Source organism: Zalophus californianus, chromosome 11 (genome assembly GCF_009762305.2).
Source record: "Zalophus californianus isolate mZalCal1 chromosome 11, mZalCal1.pri.v2, whole genome shotgun sequence".
In the NCBI taxonomy this organism is placed as follows: Eukaryota; Metazoa; Chordata; class Mammalia; order Carnivora; family Otariidae; genus Zalophus; species Zalophus californianus.
The window spans coordinates 14,487,195-14,512,923 of NC_045605.1; the positions used below are offsets into that span (position 1 = coordinate 14,487,195).

Sequence of the window (25,729 nt, forward strand, 5' to 3'; positions counted from 1 at the left end):
AGGGGGTCTCCAGGTGGTCTTGGCTGGAGACCAACAGCTATGACACATACTCAAGTGTATATACACACATTCCTCTCGGGTTGGTTTACAGGATTTTACTTTGGAGCACTCTGTGTGAAGCTGTTTGGGGGACACAGGCACCTGGTGTGGTCTTCATTTAGGGGGACACGGGTACCTGGTGTGGTCTGCATTGATGGAAGGATCCTAACCAACCAAGTGGAGCCTACATGGTCTGAACACAGGATGCATAGTGTTGTCAATTGTCAGATAGTCTATTTGTCGTCAAATAGTCTTTCTCTTTTGTAAAGATGTGTGAATGAAGTGTCGGTATCTTCACCAGGAGGTGGTACCTAAGGGTTCTGAGGAAATAAATGTACAGGCTCTAAGGTAGAGACCTGTATATAAACACATTTTATATATTCTTATAGGATAGATTTTCTGAACTTATAGAGCTATAGGTGAAAGCAGCTGATTATTAGTTAAGCCTGTGTCAACAGGTGGTATTTTTTTCACTTGCACATTTGGGACTTTTTCTTTTAATTGACTAAAGCTGCATATACTAAAAACAAAAACAAAAATAAATTTTTTTTTCATTTTGTTTTCACTTTTTAAAAAAATTCAGAATAACTTCAATTTATTTATTTATTTATTTTTACTTCAATTTAATGGGGACTTTCTCCATGGAAGAGTTAGTCCCAAGTGTAAGAAACAACTGAGGCTCTCTGTGAGCAAGTGGTGTATAGTATGATGCAGAGAGCACTGGCCTGGCAGGTTCTAGATTATTCTAGACTACTCTAGATTTAGTTCTGTCTATCAAACTACCAGGGTGACCCTGGGCAAGTGACAGAGCCCCAAAGGTCTTCAGTTTCCTCATTTGTAAAATGGGGGCGAATGGGCCAAGGGTGGAATTCGGTAGATCAAAAGTTTCTAACAGGTGCTCCGAGATGTATTATAAACTGGTCTGCCGTGTGTGGGGGTGAGGTGAACACACACATCCACATTCAGGCCCATGAATCTCCATGCCCAAACCCTCATCTAGGTAGGCCCTCCTCTATACACCCTGACATATCACCCCCACACACTCTGTACAGACACACAGACACAGCCCAGCATCTCCGCCTCTCACCATCGGTCTCCTTGGTCTTGCCAAAACCTGTGATCCAGCAGGTCTCATTGAGGCTGAAGGTCTGTCCGTGCATAGGGAGGCAGGCAGGGTGGATGTGAGCTACAACAAGACATCGAGACATCAGAGCAGGGACAAGGCTGGAGATCTCAGCTGGAGTGGTACTGTGGAGGGACAGCGGTGCCCATGTCCTAGGACCCTCCCTCCTTGCCCATCCCCAGCGTGGTTCTGAATCTTCCAGGGCCTTGAACTGACCGGGCAAGAAACTCAGTCACTTTATCTTGACCCTCTGGCCTTCAGGTTGCTGCTGGAGTTCCCTCAAGCATTCTGATCTCAGTGGGTGCTACGTGGGCAGAAGCATAAGCCTTGGAAACCCCCCCCCCCCCCCGTGCCACGCCGATCCCGGGTGGCCATAAGTCTCTCCCTTCTAAGAGCAGCCTTCCCGGCTGAGCCTCCTCCATGCCCATCCATCAGAGGAAGGAGAACAGCAGACTAAGTCCCAGGCATTAGCACCGTGGCATCTCAGCGGTGTCCAGCCTGGTTTTGGGAGAGCACCCACATGTGGGTCAGGAACTAAGGGACTTCCTCCAGGTCAGACAACCTCCCCAAGTGGGAAGAGCACATCCCTAGAGGCACGGACCACAAAACCACTGCTCCCTTGCCCCCATGCTCAGAAACATTTAGAAGGTGCTGATGTATATCGTGTCACAGCTCCCTCCCTCTGAGGACTGGGGTCTTCCCTAGGGCAGGGACCACCAAACTCCACTTTGCAAGATGAAAATATCAGCTGATAAGAGTGTTTGCAGTGTTCTCAATTGTTTGTTATGCTCACTGCAGCTTCCTGCACCTAGAACAGTGCCTGATACATACAAAGTACTCAACAAACATAGAAAGGAATAGCTTTCATTCGGTTTTACAGATTACTTAATTTGATTGGGAATTCCAAATAACATTAAGTGGGGTTGGGGGTGGCGGGAGATCTGGATGGTTAGCCAAATGGAGTCTGAGTTTGGCAAGGTTGGAAAGGCCCGTTCTGGTCCTGCAGACTGACTGCCCCCTCTTAGGTGGGCATGAGGGGCAGGGCATGGGCAGAGGACCGCCCCTCGCCTTGCAAGTCCCGGGGCTCCTCAAAATAGGCGGGTAGGCTAGAGCCGAGGAGGAGTGGCGGGGAGGCTGGCCCTGGGTGGGCGTGGCCCCGGGCCAGCCCCGCCCAACCGAGCTCAGCAGCCGTTTCCTCCTCCTCACCCCACAATGACGACCTAGTGTCTGACTCAGGACCGACACCGCCTCTGTAATTAATGTGCCAGGAAAGACCAGCTCGCAGGCTCAGAGCACGAGAAAGTCTGGACTAACCAGAGAGCCCTCCAAGGCTTCCGGAAAGCCCAGTCCACCTTAGCGATCCTTCTTCAGAGAAGCCCCATTTGTGCCACCTCGGCTCCCCCAGCTGTCCCCACCCTCAAGTCACTGGCCTCTACTGACCACGCGTCACCCAGTTTGTTCTATTTGCACCTGCAACTGCAGAGCGCTCTGCATAGCAGCAGACCCCCTGTATTTGGTAAGTGCACACATGAGTGAGTGAATTAATGGATGAAACCCTCTTTGATCTCCGAACAGCTCCCCTAACATTTCCGCCCTGCGGCCAAAACTCCTGGCGCTTCACTGTCTGACCTCTGAAAGTGTGCTCGTTTTGTGTTTCCAACTGCAGTGATCCCAATTTGCCAGCAGAGAGCCCAGCACGAACGGCATTGCTCCGGAGGCAGACCCACCTGGATCCCATCCTGGAGCTGCCGCTTAGTATTCCGTGGCCTCGGGTAATTTTCTCTCCCTGAGGCTCCATCTCCTCAAATGTAAAATGAAGCTAATAATAGTACCTGCTCTACAGGACTGGTTGGGAAGAGTCAATGATACCGTAGTGGTAAAATGCCTACCACAGTGCCCAGCCCCTGTTAAGTGCTCAATAAATATGAGTGACATAATTCGATCTATTTATATTGGTTAAGACCAAGTATCCAAGCCTTATCTCTGTCACCAACTGACAATGTAAGATGTGTCATTTGGGACAACCTTATTTCCAGCCTCTGGGCCTCAGTTTCCCCAATGGTAAAGTAGAGGTGTTCATTAAATGATCCCCAAGAGCCTTTGGCTTCCACAATGCTGAGGCTCTGGGAGCCCAAGAGGGGTCTATGGACACGGCGAGGCTGGGCCCTGAGGGCTACCTGGAGGAGCCGGCGTGGCTGTGACTCACCGGACAGGGTCAAGGGCTTGGAGAGCCGCATGAGAGCGATGTCATAGTCGTCCTCCTCGTCCGTGTAGTTGCCATTGATGATGATCTGGGAGATGGAGGCTGCCTCAGGCAGCTGGAGCAGGTTGCTGGTGCCTGCGTAGACCTTCCAGCCCTCCAGAATCTTCTCCCGGGTCCTGCAAGAGCCACAAGGGAGCATGGTCCGGCTCCACATCTGGCGGAGCCCCCCGGCAGCCTCCGCACCAGCTTACAGGCAGGGGGGATGGACCAAATGACCTCAGAAGGGAGCCCTCCTTCTTAGCCCAGGGCTCCAAAACAACCCCCTTTCTCCAAAAGCCCATCCTAAACTGGCCACCCAGCCCCTCACAACAACAAAGAGGAGTGATGGGCACGACCTCTGAGCATTTACCCCCCACTGTCTCCTCCGCGCACCACCAAGCTTCCTATAAGGTGGACAGGACGCATCTCAGAAGTATTATCCTCAGCAGAGATGGAGCTGTAGGCAGGACAAAGTCATCTGCCAAAGACTCACTCACTCCTGGGGAAGCCAGAGCCCCTGAGGCCTTGTCCTCAGAGCCCTTCCCTGCCCCCCAGCTAAAGGGACGGGCTGACGGGCACCGCCCTCCCTGCAACCCCATCCCTCGACTCCCTATTCCCGGGGCAGCATTCCTGATTCCTCAGGCTCCTCTCCTGGAAGTTCGTGTTGCAGGAAGTGGCAACAAGCCCAAAGCCTCTATTTCACCCCGTTCTTCAGAGACAGGCTCCCAAGCTCTTTTTCTCCTGCCTGCCTCACTCTCCCTCCGGGTCATCCAGGTTGTTTTCTCATTCCGGGCTGTGCTCAGAACAAGTAGCCCCAATGCCTAGTCCCAGGACCAAACAGCAACTGCAGATCACGGCCCTGACCCTGGGGGCCTGGGCTCACAACCAGAGCCCTCTGCAGAGAGACAAGTCAGTCTGCCATCAGCCCTCCCCGGTGCTCCCCGGGGCCTGGGCGGCATGGCGTCACCCGCCCCTCGGGCACTTACACAAAGAAGCAGTGGGCGGCGGTGAGCACCCACTGGGCGTCGATCAGCGTGCCCCCGCAAATGTGAGTGGTGCCGTAGTGCAGGCTGACTTGCCAAGGCCACTTGCTCTCCGGGGCCAGCACCCCTCCCACGATCCGCCCCGTCATGGCCCTCAGTCCGCAGTCTGGGGAGAAGCAGACAGATGAACCGTGACCTCTGCTGCCCTCCGAGCCGCTCCCATGCTCCCTGGGTGCGGCGGGGCAGGCTCGGGCAGCCCCATCCTAAGGATACCCACCCGCCCGTGGACACAGCTTTGCTCACTTAATCTGACGTGGCCCGCTGTTTCCTGCCCAAGCAGAGCTCCCATGTGGTGAGTTGGATTTCTGGGATCACCCAGTGGGAAGTTTCATCCCTGGCAAGTTCCTCTTTCCTCCCACTCATTCATTCTTTCCTGAACTTTGACAAATGCTCACTAAAGTGCCTGACGTTGGGGGCACTGTGCCAAGCATCAGGGTCATGATGGCGAATCCCAGGGCTGCCATGCTGTGCAGGTGGGTCTGTGCCCATATGGTTCCCCAGGGGGTCATTTAGTACTACTGGGGACCCTGTATGTGCCCCCAAGGGAACATTTCCAAGCATGTTCTGGAGTCATCCCCCGAAAATTGTGGACAAGGAGGGCAGTCCTTGCAGTTTGTTCGGACATGTGTCCTTTTTGTCTTTGAAGGGGGGACAAAGGGAAGAACCAGCAGTGGTCTGAGGGGTGGGCACTCTGTCCACAGCCCTGTGCCCACCCGCTCAGGGGAGCACCCCCACCTGGTCATTCCCGAGAACACAGCACTTGTGCGCTGGTTAACAGCGTGGGCTTTGGGGTCAGACCCAAGGTCTGATACCAGCTCCTCACCTACCAGCAATCTGTCCCTAAGCAAGGCAAACATTTCAGTCTCTTATCAGTTAATGGACAGTAAAGGGACCTGCCACATGAGAAGCCAAATGCAATTGTTTATCAAGAGTCAGTAAGAGTCGAATGTACTCACTAAGTGTTGGCCCTGGATCTAGTTCCGCATCTGTTGATATGGAAGCTTTCCGCTGATCCAGACCAGCCCTCCCAGTCCTCCCCACCGCCCAGAATCCATGAGATTTGAATGGCTCCCCCCATATGAACAAGGTTGCTGGACTGAGCAGTCCGGAGAAGGGAAAGTGCTACCCGGAGACTGTCCCCGTGCCTTACAGGGACCCCAGCCCCGAAGCAGTCCCGCTGGTTAAGACCATCTTCCTGGCTGGGACCCCCAGGGCTGGCCATCTCCCCCAGAGGGGTCCCATGCCTCTGCTTCCTCACTCCCACCCCACAGAGGCCACAGTCCAGGAAGAAGAGCATCTTCTTACGGGAACACTGGAGAGAGATATACCGCTGGGAAGGGCATTCAGACCTGCACGAAGGGACACAGAAGATGGGAAAAGGGCACATTAGATACCTCCTCCAGGAAGCCTTCCCTGATTGACTCATTCCAACTTCCTGTCCCATTTCCTTTGCATAAAATAGAGATTCTGATCTTCCTCCCAGAGAGACAGACCCTTCTAGTGCTTTCTCCAGGAATGGAGATGGCTCAGTGCAAACCATCCCCACTCTTGTCCCCACCCCCCAGTTTTCTTATGGTAGATTGCACACATTGGGTAGATCCATGTCCTTTGAACTCATGACTTCATTGTCCCAGCATCTTTCCAAAGCTGAACAGGTGGCCTGACCCTCCTGGGCCAGTTCCTCAATGCTCCACGGGCAATGCATCTTGCAAAACGCCTAGCACAAAGCAGGCATCCAGGCTACGGCTAATTCGCTTCATTTCCCTCCCCTCCCCATCCCTCTTTCTCCGGGAGCCTGGCTTCTCCTTTCCTTCCCCAAGGTAAACACCGCTAGCTGGTGGAGCACCCCTCAACCTCCCCCTGAGTGGGATTGGGACAAGGGCGGGGCTGCAGTGCAGAGACGACAGATGGTGTGGCCCAGGGCCTCCCAGCCAGGCCTCCCTGTCCCTGACCACATGCACCTGGCCCTCCTCCTGCAGCTGCTTCCCCTCCCCCGAGGGGATGTTTCTCCCTCCCCACCCCAAGCCCACTCCCTGCAGCAGCTCCCAGTCCAAACCCCTGGCGGACAGGTGGTCCCAAGGTCTATTCATGGTCCCTGACCACCAGATGAATGCTTGGGCCACCCCTGACCTTGAGGTTCTCTCTGCACCACGCTTCAATAAGAACTTTCAAGTCAGGAGACAGGTGGCAAATGAGGACTGTTTCTGGGATGCTCAGGACATTCACGATGGACTCCTCCTGGAGGCTGGGTCCCAAAATGGCCAAAGGAGAGGGACTCCCTGACTCAAAGCACCCCACCACGTCCCTGCTCGCAGGCAGGCAGCCTGGCCCACACCACCACACCTGTAGAGGCTTTCCTGGAGGGTGGAGTTGTATTTGGAGATTGAGAAGCTGCTGGCAAAATCCCTATGGGCCACCTTGGTCGTCCGGTAAGAGCTGTAAGGGAGGGAAAGAAGGATGAGTCCCCTTGAGACAGGCTGCCCCCCTTCCCAGTGCCCCAGCTGCCATTAGATCTTGCTGGCAGAGGCCAGAGGCGGTTAAGGCCCAGTACCCCCAGCCCCCACCCGCGTATTCCACCACTGTCCCCACTAGCCCTGTGCACTGGCCCAGGCCACGGCAGCATTGCCCAGGCCACCACGGCAGCATTAGCACCCCCTGGGGATTTGTTAGAAATGCAAATTCTTGGGTCCTCTTAACCCTAGATCTCCTGAATCAGGAACTCCGTCCAGTTCGATGTTTTAGCAGGCTCTCCGGGTGATTCTGATGTACAAGCAAGTTCAGGAAACACTAGCCGGGCCCTTTTCCAGCCAAGCTGCAATCCATGAGCCAGCAGTAGCCGCCCCCCAAACCTGCTGAGCCAGACTCTGCATTTTAAAGATTCCCGACGTTACGGCTTTGCACGTGAAAGTCTGAGAACCTTGTACTCGCTTACGGGACCTCAGACCACAGTGTACGTAAGAATCACCTCGGGGCATTTGTTAAGCAGGTTTTAAATCCTAATCCAGAGATTCCTATTTGTGGGGTGCATTTTAACAAGCACCCCCAGGGGATTCTGATGTGGCTGATCCATGGACCACTATCTGTGTGGCACTTCTGTGCGTTTCTAGAACATGGTGCACCCTTGCATGAGAGCGTGCCTTTTGCACATGCTGTTCCCCTCCCTGGGGGCTTCTCTGTTCCCTGCTCTCCGCCAGGTGCAGTCAGGCACCCTCTCCGTTGCATACCCATAGTGCTTCGCACAGGTCCTTATCATTACACATAGCGTTATGCTGTGGTTATTGGTTTAAGCCTCTCTCCCCCACACCATACCGGAGGTTCTTGAAGGGCAGGGGGATCTTGTCAGGGTGCCCATGGTCTCTGGCACGTATCAAACCTCAATCATGTGCTTGGAATAAATGACACTATCTACTGAAGCCCAAGGGAAGTTCAGATTTGCATAAGGTCGTACAACTCAACAATTAAAGATGTCCGCCTTCTTCCAGCCAGATCCCCGACTCCCCTCTTACAGATCGGAATTCTGAGGCTGAGGTGAGGGCAGAGGACAGGTGCTAAGTCCTAGCCTCCGAGCCCCGGTTTTCAAGGCGCTGCCTCGACAGAGAGTCCACAATGACAGCCTAAACCCTTCTCCCCACAACCTCACACACATTGGTGAACCCCAAAACTCAGACCAAGAGGGAAGATGGAGTTGGCTATGTGGCCTGGAGATAAAGGGAAGAAGGGGGGCTCCTTCAAGCGGGAAGGCCGTCCTAACCCTACTCCCTGCTCCACACCCCAGCATCTGCTGTGGTGCGAAATCTTTAGAGCCAAAGACTCTTAAGACTTTACCTGGCCACACCTGCCCATCTCCTTCCCCCTTGGATGACTTCCAGCTCAAGCCACAACCGCTGGAGCTCAGAGCCTGAGCCGGGGGCTCCGAGAGGGGGGCTCCTCCCGGCTGGTAGGAGAAGACAAGACCTGCTCAAAGCCTACCCCCTTCACAGGACCACCGAGATGGTTAACTGTGACCACGGACACAAGGCCACTTTGGTGCTCCTACTGCAGATCTCCAGATCATGACTTTGGCCCCGTGGGAACAACTTGCCCCCAGACTTGGGCTCCCAGGGCCCCTGTCCCTTTGACTAGCCCAAGAGCGTCCCGAGCTAGTGCCCTCAGCCCTGGCCCTCAAGAGTCTTTTTAAAGAGTTGCCCCCAGCGAGCCTGAGGGGCCCTAGCCGAGAGCCCGGGGCGTCCCTGAAGCTGGGACCCATGGGGGAAGGTTTACCTCACAAAACCCAGCTGCTGACAGGTCTTCTCTGAGTAGGAGTCATTCCAGCTGTCACTGCAGATGGGAAGCCACTGATGGGAGGATCCGGAGTAGACTTTAAGCAGAGACTTGTCCCAGTCAAACCTCACTGCCGGGCAGGAAAAGGGCAGAGCGGGCTCTCAGCACCCAGGTCTTGAGAAATGTCCTGAGTTAGGCTCTGAAATGCTCCTGTCCTCGCTGAGGCCTGGGGAATGTCTGGGAGCAGCCAGGAGGTACTGATCACCAGCCAGGGCTCAGAAGCCCAGGATGCTCAGGAAAGGTAGAGCCAAGGCAGAGGCTGGGGCAGGGCAGAGAGCTCTCTATGCAACAGGACCCGGGGGACCGTTGCTGGGAAAAGGGGGGAGCACTGCCGGGAGCCTTCACCCCAAGAGGGCAGCGACATGCCCGAACAAGAGAGTGGCATGGGGAATAAGGTCTATGATCTGACTGCGTGTGCCGTCAGAGAGTGATGTGGTCGTGAGCAATGACACACACAAACACACAGGGGAAATGCTCCCGCAGACACCTACATCAGGGCTATACATCGGCAACGCACCGAGAAACCCCTGAGGGTCAGAGCGCAGAGAGATCTTTGTGCTCATCTAGGCAAGCTCTTTACAAATTGACCTTTATGAAACCGTAGGGGTGCCAAGTCAGAGGTCACCTGCTGGGGCCTAGAAGCACGGGGCATGGGGACAGGGCTCTGGACCCCACACCTGCCTCCAGCCAAAGTAGCTCTATTTTGTCTGATACTCGGGAGTGGTCAGATTCTGAGAACCACTGATCTTGTCCAGTTCACTCATTTCACAAATTAGGAACCTGAAGCCCAGAGAAGGTAAGTGACTCGCCCGAGTCACACAGTACTCAAAGCCAGGTTTCAGACCCAAGTCTACTACGACCAGAACCCAGGTCCCCCGACCCTCTGTGCATTGCCTCCCGTTCGAGCTGATATGCAGTTTGCAGTCACCAGAATGCGCTCACACACACACACGTGCACACACGCACACACACGCACACACTCAGGCACACGTGCACCCATGCCCAGCTCAGCATCCTTACCGCAGCCCAGCTCATCACTCCTCAGCTTACAGTCCACGGTCCCATCACAGCGCACAGCATGAGGGGGGCAGCTCTCCACCGGCTCCTTGTACTTGATCCCTGTGTGGCCCCGCCAGAAATAGACTGGAAAACAACAGACAGCTGGGTCACTGCCAACCCCAAGAAGACAAGACACTGAGCAGGCCGAGGCCCTGGGGGTTCTGAGACACCGACCTGCAATCCCTCTTGGACTCTGGGGCTCTCTTCCCCCATCTGTATGGAGAGAAAGGCTGCTCAGGAATGCTCCGGAATGCTCCGGAAAGCTCCTGCAAGCAGGGCAGCACCAGGCAGACTCGAGCAGCCACCCAGAGAGAGAGAAAGAGAGGGAGGGACAGTGAGGGAGGGAGGTGTGGAGGTGGGTACAGTTTTGGGAGCTCCTGTGCCTTACATGGGCCAGAGTGGCGACCAGAGAAAGCCCTCCTCCAGAATCCCAGAGCCCCCACCCCTCGGAGCCCCTCTGGCCTCCCTTCTTCTCTGTGCTCTGAGGGTCATGGCAGAGAAATTTCTGTCTCCAGCGTCCACACGCTCAAGCACTGCCCATGCTGTCCTCTCAAAGGCTGTTCTTTCGGTCTCAGAAGCTCCTGGATTTTCCTTCTCCCTCTCCCCTACACAAGGGATGTCCCCTTCATGCCTTTAGATGTCTTTCCTCTCAAAGAGCAAATCTGGGTGGCTGATTCCCAAACGTCCAAGCTTTACAAACCACGTGGGAAAGTCAGCCCTGTGACTCCCTGCGTCTGGAACACTAACCTCTTCTCAAACTAGGGATCCCATCCCTCCTGCCAAGAGACACCTTCCCTTGGGTGCCCAAGAAACTGAGTTCTAACTCCTCACCCTGCCCCTCATCCTCAGCCGGACCCCCTACCTCTCCCTCCGGCCCTACCACGCACTCGGTCACCCTGCTCCTTCCAGACCCAGACACCAGTACCCACGGGGCCACAGCTGGAGGGCCCCCCCTGATGGTCAGCAGGCTGAAGGACATGTGGTGAAACCACACTGTGACTCTAGCTCTATCCGGGGGCCCACCCTTATGTGCCAACTCATCCCTCCACGGGTCATTCCCGACGGCTCTCCCACGACTGCCGGGGGCTCCCTGGAGCAGTGCCCTGTGCGGGAGGGGCAGGAGAAGCAGGGCAGCGTGTCCTGGCTGGAGGTCCACATGGACACCACGTGGCAGGCATTGTGACAGCGATGCCACCACCTTGTCAGGCAGGTGGGGACACCGAGGCTGGGGAAGTTAATTAATTTGTGTGGTCACACATCTGGCAAGTGGCAGAGCCAGGATGCTATGGGGGGCCGTGCCCTTAACCAGCACGCTACCTCCTCCCGCTCCACCCTCTTCCTGGAGCAACAGTCACCTACCCGGCTCCTCCCCACACCGTGCCACCTCTTCAACAGAAGCCTTACCCCCCGGCCTGGCGTTTAAAGCTGTCTACCATGTAGCTCAGCCATGCCCAGCCAAACAGACAGCCCCCCAGGTCCCCCAGTACTCTTTTGCTCGCTGGCTATGCAGGTCCCTTCGTTCTCCCCACGCTGACCTTGCCCCCCTGCCCCCGACATTTCCTGCAGCTGCTCATCCCGCTCAGATGCCCTGTCCACATGCTGCCCCATCCTCCAGGCCGTCACCTGACCCTTCGTGAGCTGGTCTCTGCCACCCCGGCCCACATAGCTGTCACCTCTTCCTGACGGTCACATTTGGCCTTAATTATTGCCATCTAGGTCCCTCAGGACACTGGACTCTCTTCCGAGGACAGGGTGGCAAGAGTTGTGCTCCCCTTCTGCCCCCCCCAAGGTTCCCCGCTGTGCCGGGCCCCGTGCCGAACCCCGGAACACTTTATCCCATTGTCCAAAAATGCCCAAGAGACTTTCCCTAATCCATGTTTATATGTTTTTTTTAAATAATTAGCGTATATAGGTTTTGTGCCAGACCCTGTGCCATTATGTCATTTATGGCTCATAACCCAGTGAAGTCTTTATGAGTGCTGATGGGGCACGTAGTAAGTCAAACGCACTGAAGGAATTGAATCCCATCTGAAGATGCAGAAACAGAGCTCAGAGTGGCTAACTCTCTCAAGCGAGATGCACAGGAAGGCGCAAACGGATGAGGCCCGAGCCCGGGTCCTCCTAACCCGCGGCCTGGAGGGGGCCTGAAGGCCCCCATGCACTGTGCTCCGCGGCCTTTTGCGGGAGTGTCTGTGGGGGGCTCTGTAACCGGAGGAGTGTTGTTCCCCACTCCTGCCTCCCTGCGGCGAGCCCCCGTCCGCAGCCCACATTCCGCCGGGCCATGGGCCGTGCCCAGAGCCCGCCCCTGCCTCCCCCCCGCCCCCCCCCCCCCCCCCCCGTTAGACTCACGGAGAATGATGAGCGACACCACGAGGACAATGAGGAGGAGTACACATCCGATGAGCGGCAGCCGCTTCCGGCCCTCCTGCCAGGTGAACTTGGGCAAGCTGGTACCTAGGGGCGGGGCAGCAGCAGGGGAAGGTTAGGCTGTTGGGGAGGGGTCCGGTGCAGCGGAGGAGGGGAAGGAGACAGTCTGGCCCGGGAGGGCGCCATGGGGACCTCTCGGCTCCAGAACACGGCACCAGCCCGCCTGATAGCCACAGCCCCCCTTAGCGGAGCGTCTCCTCCGGGCCAGCCAGGCACACCTGCAAGTGCTCTCTTGTGGAATTCTCACAGCAACCGTGTGAGCTGGACGTTATCGATAGATGGGGAAACTGAGGTTCACAGAAGTGAAAGAACGTGCTCGAGGTTACTTGGCTAGCAAACGGCAGAGCAGGGAGTCAAGTGAAGTGTGTCTCGTTCCAAAGGCCACACCAGAGTGCCCCACCAGCCCCTGAGGGGGCAAGACTGTGAGAGGGGCCCCAAATACGGGATGGTGGGGACAGTCTGAAGCCCAGCCCGAGAGGAGGGCAACATTGGGATGGGCAGACCCACTGCTTCGTTAGGGGCAGAGCCAGCCCCAAGGCCCATCTGCCAGCTCTGACTTCCAGCAACTGAACCAGATACGTCAGGTTGGAAAGATGGAGGTCAAGTGTGCCTGCCTGGTCGGAATCTCTCCATTTCCTCCTCACCCCACAGATGGGCCCACAGTCAGGACCCTGCTCCAAGGCCGACCCTCGCCTCCCAGCAGACCCACAGAAAGGGCTCTAACCGGGGTCCTCGCTCTCGAAATCTGCACTGTGACCCGCACTGCGCAGCCTCCAAAGTTACAACTGCTCTGTTGGTCCTGGTTTCTTCTCCCCTCCCCACAAGGCCCTCATTTTCCACTGTCTTGGGCTTGCACATAATGGCTCCTTTCTGCCCCCACCTCCCCAGGCCCCCCACTGCCCGTCCCTGACTATTCCCCCTGCTCCTCACACATCACTGTCCCAGGGGGAGAGGAAGAGAAGAGAATCCCAACTCTGAGATTTCGTCCCCACGCCCCCCCCATGCCTCCTTCCCTGTTCCTCTTGCCTTCCCTGCAGTGTCCCCCTTACCTGGGCTCTCCCCCGTGGCCCTGGTGGCTGGCGCTGACCTTGCAGGAGACGCCCGGATGGGTACGGCCCCCACTGGTGTTGCTCTGACAAGGTACACTCTTGTCGGAGAAGACGTTGTGGAGGCTGACCTGGCAGACGATGACCTGCAAGGGGATGCCCGGACCGGGGATGCCCGGGCTGGAGACGTCCTTGCCAGGGAAGCATTCTGGAAGCAGAGTGAAGGGCATCCTTCAGGCTGCTCCCCTGAGAACCCACCCAGCTATCAGGCCTGCTAAGCCAGAAGATCCATGCTCTGGGGCAAGCGGCTAGGTGGGGAGCAAACACTGCCCCCCCATCACCACCATCACCACCTTCCCACCCCTGGCAGAGAAGCATCTGAGAAGAGAGTTTCTCGGGATGGAGCACAAGTTCAAAGAGGCTGCACCCCCCCCCCTCCCTATAGTCTCTCCACATCACAGGGACCTGTAGAGGTGGGCAGAGGGCAGTGGGCCATCTGCCTGGGCCTTGAGGGGCCCTTGCTTGGGCTACATGTGTCTAGGGACCCTCCCTCTGAGGGTGGCTCAAGGAGATGTGGTCCCTGGTGAGGAAAGTGATCGCTCCTTCTGCCCTCTTCACTTCTACTCCCCCCACACCCCCCTGCCTTTTCCTCTTGTGTGCACCAGACTTATAAAACCCCTTTCTTAGTATAAGCTGTCATCGAAAAGTGTGAATAGCACTCCTTAAGAAAAGCCCTGACCTGCCTTGTAGCCCACCATTCTCAGTAACACCAGACTTGTCTCATTCACCCATGCACCCGCACGAACGCACGCACGCACGCACGCACATGCATTCACTCACCCATGCATCAGGGCAACTGGAGAGGCAACATCAGAAGGTGTAGGCGGGTGTAGGAGCCCACCACTCTTAGACGAGATCCTTAACCCGACCCAGCTGCAGGTGGAGTGGTTTGCTCGCCCAGAGTTAGCGCTCTAATGGATGGTTATAGAGGACCTCACATGCTCTAAGAGCTTTATGTGTATTTACTCACTTAATCCTCAGGACAGAATTGCTCCCATTTTGCACAGGGGAAGCAGAAGCAGAGAGACTAAGCAATGTGATCAAACTGTCAGAGCTGGAGAGGGGCAGGGCCAGAGCACGAGTCCAGAAAGCCGGGCTCGGAGGCCAGCTCAACCATGAGGTTTTGCTGCCTCTCTGAAGAGGGACGCAGTTGATAATGCAGCAGCCGGCCTTACTAGGCAGTCAGTGAGCGCTGGATCTGTTCCTTCCTGGAAAGTGAGCCTTTGGGGTGCTCTAAATCTAAGAGAGAGCCGGAGGGCACTCAGGGCGGACAGGAAGCCTCTGGCGGGGCCCCCAGTCCCTGTCAGCTCCCTCTGGCCCCTTATACCAGCCCCATCTCTTCAGCCCCCTCCAGAAACCCCAGAGGCTGCAGGGGCAAGCTGGGAATGGATCAGGGGCCACATGTGACCATCATCATCATTCCTGCTGGGAGCTGACTGGCCCCTCAGGGGGGATGGTGAGGGCGCCACACCTGTACTGGGGACCCCGCGCTGGGGGCACCGTCGACAGGGCTGTGTGGGGAAGACGGCTCTGGCCCCCAGCACCTGTTTCCATCCCTCACCTGCCAGCATGCTTGACATTGGACATTATTAGTAAGCCAACCGGTTAAGAAAAAGTCCTCCTCGTTAGAACATTGGCCCAAGTCAACACCATCATCCCTACCAGGCAAGGGTTTCTTGTTTGGTTTTGTCATAACTGTTTTAAACTCCCTTTTCTAAGAGTCAGAGGTAATGGATTTGGTCACTTCCTCATTGTTCTGGAGGCTGCAAAATGAATTCAAGGAGGAATCTTGAGTCCCTGACCACGCTCGGCTTACCACCGGCCGGGACCAGGAGCCATTATCCCAGGGAGTTGCTGGGTCACTTAACGGAGGTGGGTAAATACATGTGGATCCAGGTGCCCCAGCGAGCCGAGCAGGGACACACTTGTGTGTGTTTAGGGACCTGAAGGGCAGCTGCCACTGCTGCTGACCCAGCTGGACCAGAGCTCGGATTCCCCCTGTCACCCCCATTGTCTAGAGACTAGATTTCCATAATGTGAAGACAGGTGAGCCCCTAGACGCTTCAAGGGGAACAGGACTGGGGCTGGGGGCAAGGAGAGGTGGGGAGGCTATGTTGAAATAGCAGCCTATCAGCTGCTAGCATTGGCTTTGGAGTCAGGCAGACCTGGGTCTCCATCCTACACCCAGCAGTGTGACCTCGGGCAAGACCCTTAACCTTCCTTTTTCTTTTTCTTAATCTGTAGAATGGGACTAATGACCCTGAGGATTCAATGAGATAAAATAGGAAATGTCTTGCCTGTGTCTGGCACATAGCAGCAGGGCAGGAAATGATCATCTCCCTTCGCCTTTGCATTAGCCCACACAGCGCCCACCTCGCTGAGATTTAACAGCCGTGGGGCATGACCAAAGGGCTGAAAGGTGGTGGGAGCTCATCTTAGGGAGAAAAGAGGGCGCTGGACAAAGGCCAGACTGAGGTCCTTCAATGACAGAGACAAACCCAGGCTGTGTAGAGTCTGTGCTTCCCACCCATGGTGGCCCAAGGCTTAGCACCTGCCCAGGACCCTGGCGCTGGGCACCTCAGCTGGCCTGCCCGCCTTCCCTCCCTGCTATGCTCACACTATAAGCCTTCCCCGCCTTTAGGGGCCCATTCCCACTATAGGATACAATAAAATGATAGTAGTTCACCATGTACGGTACTTGGGAATTTACAATAAGCTTCCACATCTGTGGTCTCATGGGGTTCTCACTCCAACCCTGAGAGTTTGGTGTTTTTAGAAGTTTATTTTCCAGATGAGGAAACCAAGGCTCAGGGCTCAGAATCACACAGTCAGGGTGCTGCCCCAAGCCTGCGTGTGTCTGAGGCCCCTGCCCTCTCGGGTCAGCAGCAAGACCCCCCGGCATAGCCTTCTCTAGCTGTACACGGGGCACTCAATCCGCATTCGTGACACGGCCTGAGAACGGGGACCTGGGGCCCCGCAGGCTGGGAGCAACGTGGGAAGTCTGGCAGTGGGGACAGTGGTTCTACAGCGATGTCGGTCTTATGGAGCTTTCTGGTGGGAGTCGCAGGTGGGTCCTGGGACCTCCCAGGACAGGAGGGCAGCATGCCAGGCAACATGCACTCTGTACACCAGCAGGTGCCTCGGGGCCAATGACGCCACCTCTTCGTGCCTCCGCTTCCTCATCTGTAAGGTGAGCCAATCACCCTGCCTCATAGCATTGTAGCGATAGCTGCTGTGTGCACGGTAAGGACTCGATGACCATGAGCTGTGAGGGTGGGTGTTTATCTGTTAAAGACGCTGGACTTGAAGTAGAAGAATCTATGTTCAAATACGACTGCATCCATTCCTGAATGGGCTGCCCCAGGCAAGTAAGGGAACACTTCAGTCTGTCTCCATGCATGTAAGATGGGACTGACCTTGCCTCCGTCCCCTGATAACTGCGGAGGAAACACGGAAGAGCCTGGTGCATAAATGCGTGTCACACCGTAACAAAGGCGGCAGCCCATTAGGCACTTAGCTTGATCCTGTTTCAAGCTCATCACAGTTCTCTATGGCTGGTCTTGTTAGCCCCATTTTATAGATTTTGAAACTAAGGAGATTAAGAACATGCCCAAACTCACCTCTTGGGACTGAGTGACAGGGCTCGTATCCTGACCAGGTCTCCTAGGAGCAAGTAGAGTCTGGACCCACGGTATCACGAGAGTCCCCAGTAACTTCCTGCACTTCCTTGAGGCTGACAGCTCGAGAAGAGCTTCCATACCCATTATTTCTTGTGGTTCTCACAGGGCCTCGTCAGCAAGCTGGGCAGTAACTATGACCCCCCAGCCTATCCTTGAGGAAACTGGGGTGCAGCGGACTAAACAGCATGCCCAGAGCCCCTGAACTGATTGGCAGGCTTGTAGGGATTTATCATAACCTTCTGATTCACATTCAAGAGCTCAGGCTGTCCCCACCGGAGCGGGACCCCATGGCCTGGTCCTGGTACCGCATCACCGTGGCAGGAACAAAGGGGCCCACAGCTGGCAGAGGCCCCAAGGGAGATGGTGGGAAGGCTGCGGGGGGGGGGGGGGGTAAGGAACAGTGGGAGGGACTTAGACCAGAGGGATAGCTGGTGGGGGGCAGGCAAGGTGGGAAGCTCAGGGCAGCCAGAAGGAGAGAGCAGCGGCCTCCTAAGCCTTGCTCAGCCCTCTCCCTGATGCTGGTTCCAGCCGCACATAGATCCTAACGTGCCCACCCATAGCCTCGGCCCATAGGAAGCAGGGAGGAGAGGAGAGTCCCTGGGGAGGTGAGCTGGGGTCCAGGCAGGAGACTCCCCTGGGTCCCTCTTCTCTGAGTCTAGAGAGAGCTGGGTCAATGTAAAATGGGACTCATCTTGGGCTCAGTACCCAAGGGGCCGGAAGGGAGCGAGTAGTCCCCAAATTGTACAGCTGCTGCCTCTGAACCTCAGCAGCCTGTGTCAAGTCTTCCCAGAGCTGGGGTGTGGTGGTGTAGTCATGGAGGGGAGGCTGGGCATTGGGGGTAGACAGAGCACTATCCAAGGAAGAGTTAGAGGCCGTGGAGGGCCTGGTCTCAGTAGAGCAAGCACTCTGGTGTCTGAGCCGGTGGGAGGCACGTGCAGAGATTTGGGCCCTGAAGACCAAGGGCAAGAGAAGAGGCCTGACCCCAAGGCCCACATGACAGCTGTTCATGGGGAACCATGAACCCCAGCAGGATGAACGGGCAGCCCCAAGACCGGAGGAAGGCAGCCTCCACAGTGAGGCCATCTGCCTCATCCCCCTGACTCTGAGCCTCAACCCGAACCAGCACAGGATGCTGGGAAGAATCCCCCTTTTTAGGGACCACCAGAATAGATTCTATCTCCATCCTTTACCCCCTTCGTGGCCTGCCACCCCCACCCGCTGGAAGTTCTTCCTGGTGTCGGACCTACCAGAGCAGTAACTCATTTCCTTTCCTCCATTCTTGGGGAGCAACTGCTGAGACTCCAGCCTCCCTTGTGGTGGCCTGGCCTCACCCTCAGAGCAGATGCCTTGAGTAGGTGGGGGAGAGGGCAGGAGGAGCCTTCCTGCCCAGAGCCCCAAGATGCAAGGGGCTGAGCCCATACCAGAACCATCCCGACTCCTGGCCTCTGCAGTGAGCAGAAGACCCCGCAGTGGAACTCAGATGACCAGCTCCAGGCTCTCCACAACCTGTCTGCAGGCGAGAGGACCCTCAGCCCATCTGGGGGCAGGCGGACAGGGCAGAACCAGGGGGTGGGTGACTCTGGACCACTTCCCTGGCCAAGCACTGCCAATCATACTTGTTTTTTTTTTTTTAAGATTTTATTTATTTATTTGACAGAGAGAGACACAGGGAAAGAGGGAACACAAGCAGGGGGAGTGGGAGAGGGAGAAGCAGGCTTCCCGCAGAGCAGGGAGCCCGATGCGGGGCTTGATCCCAGGAACCCTGGGACCATGACCTGAGCTGAAGGCAGACGCTTAACAACTGAGTCCCCCAGGCGCCCCGCACTGCCAATCATTCTTTCCTGGCCCTGCCTCTCCTCCCTGCCAGCCCCTAGGGTGGTCTTCAGGGTTCGCCCATGGGGTAATACATTCGTGAGCCCTCACTGCTTCGCAGAGCAGGCCTATACGCCAGGCTGTCATGACTCCCACGTGCCTTTGCATTCCCCAGGGGCCCCTACTCACAACAGCCCCCCCCCCCCCCCGAGTGCTCTGACGCAGGAGGTGGCCCGGCTGGAAGGCAGGCCGAGCAGGGGTCCGCAGGGAAGCAGTGAGCAATGAGCCAGAGAGAGGGCTGAACAGAGCAGTCCCTGGCTCTGGGACGCTTTCCAAGCACTTTCCTGAATAGGAGTCGATAAGAATTATTATTCCCATTTTACAGTCAAGGAAGGAGAGGCCTAAAACATTCATGTGCTTTCCTCGGAGTCACTTCAGTACATCTTACACTGCAGAATAGAGACTAAAACCCAAGGGCCCTTGCACCTAGGCCAAGGCCCTCTATGCCACAGCTGCCAGGGGGAGATTGCCCACCCCAGGCTGAACAGGACATTTTTATGGTTTCCTGTGGCAGACTCTGTCCCGTGGGTCCTTACCTGGTGGGGGACGGCAGTGAGTGAGCAAGGACCCCAGTGGTCCTGCCCTTGGCCTCTCTGCATCTCCTGCAGGTCCAGCCAGCCGCGCCAGGAAGGAGAGGGGTCCTCTGCCATGCTGAGCCATGTGGCAGCCACCTCACAGATTGCTTGGTTTTGTGGCTACTGCCAAAGATTGAGCTCCAGGCTTTGCTTAGAGACTGTTCTCCAACCTTGGGGGTGGCCTGAACTCCGGGACAGAAGCACCATGGGCCTCTCAGAGCCCCCAGCAGGCAGGGAGAAGAACCTAGCAAAAGGCTCCGGCGGGAACGTCCACCTGGGCAGCAGCCGCGGTAGCACGACTTCAGGACACAATGGCAGGTGCACCAGGGCCCTTTCAAGGCCGACCAAAGCTGGCAGGGCCTCCCTCCCCTGCCCTGGGCCATCCCTTCATGCAGCCCGCACCCCAGGGCAGGCTGGGCAGATCATAGGCTGTCAGAGCTAGAAGGAGCTTGAAAATCCTCCAGTTCTGGTTCCTTTATCCTACTGATAAGGTGACTGAGGCCCAGAAAAGCAATGCGACTTGCCTAAGGGCACAAAGCCAGTCGGGGGCAGTGTCAGGACCCCAAAGGTCATCTTCTGGCTCCTGCCCATCACTGTGCTCTCCCAGCGCCCCTTCCCAGGCTCCCGTGGGGAGGGGCTCCTCACCAGACTGAGGCCCCTGTGGCAGCTTCTCTCTCCCAGAGACCCTGAGTATCAAGGATGTTTGGAGTGGGGGGGGCATAGGCAGGACCCCAGCCTGGCCCCCTAGCATTCCGGGCTAAGCAGGAAGAGATGCCTCCAGTCTCCACTGGAAGCACTAGAAGTTACCAAGAAAAATCAGGAGCTCCCTTTGGCAGGACCTAAATGGCCACGATGCCTGTCAGGACGCTGAGGAGCCCCTGGGCTGTTGCAGGGGAGGCCTGAACCCATTCCACTCTGGACCAGACTGGACTGAACTGGCCTCCAAGGAACTGGTTTGAACTGGGATGGAGTTCAGGATCATGCTTCTTTCCCATCTTTACTGTCCAACCCAGGCTTCGTTGTGCCTCCAGGTACACCGGGCTCCCTCCTACTCCCCCCTCCCTGAACCCAGAGAAATTCCACAAATGCAGGCTCCCCCTCAGAGCACATGCAGTTTCCCCAGCATGTCCTTCCACCCTCCTTCCAAACTGGGGAACCCCTGGAATCAAACTGGGCCCCAGACTCAGAAGCTGAGCAGAGGCCTCCCATGCTGCAGGCTTGGGAGGCACAGGGGAGTCTTGCTTCTGCTCCTCACCGTGCATGACCTTAAGGACAGTTGCATCCCTCTCTGGGCCTCAGCTCCCTGATCTATAAAAGGAAGGGAGCGGACAGTCGGCTGTTTTCAAGCAGGGTTCCCAGAGCATGAGAGGTTCGGTGGAAATGCCTCCAGGACCAGGACCACTGTAGCACGGAAAGGGCCTGGAGTCCTTCACCCCCCACTTCAAACAGAGAAGACCCACTTGGCAGTTGTGTACAATGGGTCCACACATGGTTTCATTTGAACAAAAGAGGCTGCTGCTATAAAGAACTTGGAAATTACTGGCCTGGGCAAGCCCCGATGTTCCTTCTGGTTTACGATGCCTCACGAAAATGCCTCGGGGAATCGCCGTTAGACCAGCGTCAAAATACCTCCTTGTCCATTCATTCGTGTGTTCATTCATTCATTTGTTCATTCATCAAAGAGTTTAAAGAACATGGAGGACCTACTGCTGCCAAGCAAATGATCTCTGATGGCCCAGGGTCTTGTTGCCTCAGTTTCCCCCATGTGCTTTCTATGCCAATGCTGGCGTGGTGACACAGTTCAGGGCTGGTACCTCATGGAGGTGCCCTGGACAGTCCTGTGAGGGGAGCCACACTCCACGTGGTCCTGCCAGGGTCCTGACAAAGCCCCGAGTTCCCCGTGCTGGCTCCCCTCATGCCTCCTCTCAGCACCCTGGCCGCCTCGCTGGGCCCAGTCCACCCCGCTGGTGCTATACCAAGAGGAAGCTGTTTTGTCAAAACAAGACACTTAAGCTAAGTGTCTATTGTTACATCAGCCGGCCTTCCCGCCCAGCACCCCAGCCTGGAGCCCCATACACACACTCCCACACATTCTCGTTCACATATGCCAAGTCACAGGGACAATTCAGGGGGAGGCAGGGCGGGATGGGCCAAGTGGAAGGTTGCCCAGCACCAATGACAACATGGACCAGAGAGGTCTCATGTTAGGGCAGCGTGCCTGGAGGGCCAAAGGGCAGGTGCCAAGGGTCTTGAGGGAGCCTGTGCTATGGGGTCAACGGTACAGTGACCTGAGCCTATTGGTGTGCCATCTTAGGAACATGCCCTCCCCCTGAACCCACCCTGGGACCACCAGCCACTCTCAAGTCCACGACATCTGTGGTCTTGGACTGATTGAGAACCTGCTCTATTATAAGAAGACCCAGTCTACAGTGGATTGCTTCTTTAGCAGTGGGTCTACTCAGTCTTTCTTTAATAAACATGACACTTCTGTAAGCATTAAAAATGTGATACCTCTTGAAAAAAACACAAAACACACACTATTGTTAAAGAGCAAATGCACATATCCAAAGTGGCGCACCTGTAATCCCATTCCATATAATTCCAAAGACTGTCATGGAACCAGAAAGGGGCCTGGGGGTAGGGGGGGAGCAATTTGTTCAACCCTCGTCTTTGGTAGGTGGAAAAACTGAGACATGGAGAGATTTGTCCACATTGTTAGAGGAATCAGGACTAGATCCTAGATGATGATGATAGGGGGAGGAGGGTAATCTGAACACTCTATGCCAGATGCTATTTAAAAAGGGCCTTACAATCAGGAAAATCCAAATCAAAACCTCAATGAGATACCACCTCACACCAGTCAGAATGGCTAAAATTAGCAAGTCAGGAAACGACAGATGTTGGTGGGGATGTGGAGAAAGGGGAACCCTCCTACACTGTTGGTGGGAATGCAAGCCGGTGCAACCACTCTGGAAAACAGTATGGAGGTTCCTCAAACAGTTGAAAATAGAGCTACCCTACAATCCAGCAATTGCACTACTGGGTATTTACCCCAAAGATACAAATGTAGGGATCCGAAGGGGTACGTGCACCCCAATGTTTATAGCAGCAATGTCCACAATAGCCAAACTGCGGAAAGAGCCAAGATGTCCATCGACAGATGAATGGATAAAGAAGAGGTGGTATATATACACAATGGAACATTATGCAGCCATCAAAAGGAACGAGATCTTGCCATTTGCAACGACATGGATGGAACTGGAGGCTGTTATGCTGAGTGAAATAAGTCAAATCAGAGAAAGACATGTATCATATAACCTCACCGATATGAGGAATTCTTAATCTCAGGAAACAAACTGAGGGTTGCTGGAGTGGTGGGGGGTGGGAGGGATGGGGTGGCTGGGTGATAGACATTGGGGAGGGTATGTGCTATGGTGAGCGCTGTGAATTGTGCAAGACTGTTGAATCACAGATCTGTACCTCTGAAACAAATAATGCAATATATGTTAAGAAAAAAAAGAAGATAGCAGGAGGGGAAGAATGAAGGGGAGTAAGTCGGAGGGGGAGACGAACCATGAGAGACGATGGACTCTGAAAAACAAACTGAGGGTTCTAGAGGGGAGGGGGGTGGGGGGATGGGTTAGCCTGGTGATGGGTATTAAAGAGGGCACATTCTGCGTAGAGCACTGGGTGTTATGCACAAACAATGAATCATGGAACACTACGTCAAAAACTAGTGATGTAATGTATGGTGATTAACATAACAATAAAAAATAAAAATAAGTTAAAAAATAAAAAGGGCCTTACAGAGATACCTAGGGGGCTCAGTCACAGGCATCTGCCTTCAGCTCAGGTCATGATCCCAGGGTCCTGGGATCGAGTCCCACATTGGGCTCCTTGCTCAGTGGGGAGCCTGTTTCTCCCTCTGCCTGCCGCTCCCCCTGCTTGTGCTCGCTCTCGCTCTCTCTCTCTCAAATAAATAAAATCTTTTAAAAATAAAAATAAGGCCTTATATGTCAAAGTCACTATTCTAAGACTCCTTGAAGTAGACACTATCTTTATTCCACTTTACAGATGAAGAAACTGAGGTACAAAAACGTTGATTTGCCTGAAGTCACCGCTGACCCGGAATTTGGTCAGTGCTCTGTCCACAACATGCAGCTTCTCCTTGGAAGACCAAGAAGCTGAGAGCTTTCTCCATGTCCTGTCCAAGGTCCCACCTGAAGACCAAACCAATGCGCCCAGGAACCTCATCAGGCTTACGTCCCTTGGCCACCATTTTGCTCACTACTTTACGGAGCTGAAGGACCAACACCGCAGTGTGCATCTCTCTGCCATGAAGCCCTTGGAGAAAAGGCGTGGCCATAGACAACCAGTTTCTCCCAGTCTGCTCCTCTTCAGTCCAACTGACCTGAAGAAATCTGCTGCAGGTAAGATTAAGAGCCCCAGGCAGCTCTCCCTGCTCCCACCCTAGGCTCACTATCTTGGAGGTTCTACCTTAAACAAGGGGGTGAATTTAAGAACCTTAAAGAAGGAAGTAATGTTTCAGTTCTTTCACTCCAAAGTAAGTTAGGACGGCCTCCCAGAACGAACATGGCACCTAGCACACCATTTAACACGTCTCCTATTAGGAATGAAAAGTCTGCTCTCTACTCTCTGCCCCTCCAGTGACCTTCCATGTTGGTCCCAAACTCTGGAAAGATAAGCATCCTAGGCAGATGTCACCTCCATCACCCTGACCAGGGACTGGCCCTACCATCCTTCAGACAAATCAGCCCTTCTCGCCCTTTGTATTTAGAGATTATCAAGTTAAGACTCCCAGAAAGTCACCAACAAACATGCCCGATGGCTGCGATGGTGGGTTCACCTTCCTCACACCTCAGACAAAACTCCATTCTGCCCATGCATTGCCCTTACTGCTCACCAGAGGCTCCAATGAGCCCAGAGGCCTGGGACCAAATGACCTTGGGGAGGGGGAGACAGGAATCAAGGAAAACAGTGCAGGAGGGAAGACTGGGAAAGAAAAGTCAAGAGGGGGCTGGAGGATGGTGGGAAAAATGATGGTAAAAGTGGCAGAAACGTATCTGGGGTTCAGAATGGACCACAAGCCTCCTATAAGCTAGAATATAGGCTGAGCTGATCCTTCTCAAACCCAGAGCTACCCCATCCTTCCCAGAGTCTCTGATTCTACTACTTTAGTAAAGAATAAAAGAAGGCAGAGAGAAGTTAACAGCAAGACCTAAGGAGGAGTTAGAGCACAAGAAGAATGTCCCTCAAGAAAAGAAAGCTGAGAACAAAATCTTTGGAAGCTTTCACATGTATAATTGGCTTTTCCACAGAGGACATTCTAGCTGTTCTCTGCCACCACCAAGAACAGAAGAGGAAAGAAAGGGACCTGAGTTGTGGCAGAAGGAATTATGGTTAGACGTGAATCACTTTCAGAGCATGAATATTATAAAGCCTGAAAATAAGTGACCAAAGGAGATTGAAAAATCCCCTTGATGATCTTAAATACACATAGAAAGTCACATTTTCTAAGATGGTTTATGAGTCTAGTGAGGGGGTTAGCCAAGATAACCTTGAAGGCCAGTTGGAACGTGAAGTTTCAGTGATTTCTCAAGCCAGCAAAAGTGATGATCTAACAGCCAGGGTGCTCATAGCCCACAGAGCAGGAGCCCAAAATTCAGGCCAGATCCCAAATCCCATCAGCTCCTCCCAGGGGCCCCTCCTAGAAACCCGCATAAAAGGAGGCCAAGCAATCTCAATCCCAAGAAGCTTCAAATGAGAAAAGGCACACTCAATTTCCCCCAAAACCTGAGGCACACAGGCGGCCATGCCCCACCTCTCCCCCAGCGCTGGCGGGTTCTGGCCCAAGGCCCACGGCTACTCACCCGGCTGCCATCCCTTTCCATGGTCTCCGGGGGGGCGAAGCTTCCAGGCTCAGCTGATGTCCACAGGAAGATCCATGTTGGCCCCTGTCTTCCCCGGCATGTGGGGAGAAAGGGCCTGGAAGGCGGAGGGCCAGCCCCTACCAGATGGGGCGGGGAAGCGGGTTGGGACGTGTGAGGTAATCTCAAGTATCAACAACACCACAGAACTAGCCAGACCTGTCCCTCTCTCCTCCTCCGAGGCCATCCCCAGTTACTCAGCGAATACCAAATACCAAATACCAAATACCGGGAGTATGAAGCTACCTTTACTCCGGAAACTGCCCCCACAGAGTCAGCTATGAGGAAACGAGGG

At 55.0% G+C, this 25,729-nt stretch overlaps 1 protein-coding gene across 4 annotated transcripts in view; it reads right to left on the minus strand.

Annotated features, from left to right (window-relative positions):
* Positions 1-25,505, minus strand: part of TMPRSS13 (transmembrane serine protease 13) — a 29,082-nt gene extending 3,577 nt beyond the window's left edge. For 3 of the 4 annotated variants that reach the window (XR_004819409.1, XM_035722792.1, XM_035722793.1), the window contains exons 1-10: positions 25,378-25,505; positions 13,303-13,507; positions 12,176-12,280; positions 9,788-9,910; positions 8,708-8,837; positions 6,791-6,883; positions 5,753-5,796; positions 4,391-4,553; positions 3,369-3,541; positions 1,127-1,225 (exon numbers count right to left, since the gene is read on the minus strand). Coding sequence is in view for 3 of the 4 variants with exons in the window: in XM_035722792.1 (XP_035578685.1) it covers positions 1,127-1,225; positions 3,369-3,541; positions 4,391-4,553; positions 5,753-5,796; positions 6,791-6,883; positions 8,708-8,837; positions 9,788-9,910; positions 12,176-12,280; positions 13,303-13,507; positions 25,378-25,398 (1,156 nt within the window). In the remaining variant the exon portion in view is untranslated. Of the gene's footprint in view, positions 1-1,126; positions 1,226-3,368; positions 3,542-4,390; positions 4,554-5,752; positions 5,797-6,790; positions 6,884-8,707; positions 8,838-9,787; positions 9,911-10,000; positions 10,040-12,175; positions 12,281-13,302; positions 13,508-25,377 lie in introns of all 4 variants that reach the window. The other variant, XM_035722794.1, reaches the window with a different exon arrangement.
* Between the last annotated feature and the right edge of the window lie 224 nt (positions 25,506-25,729).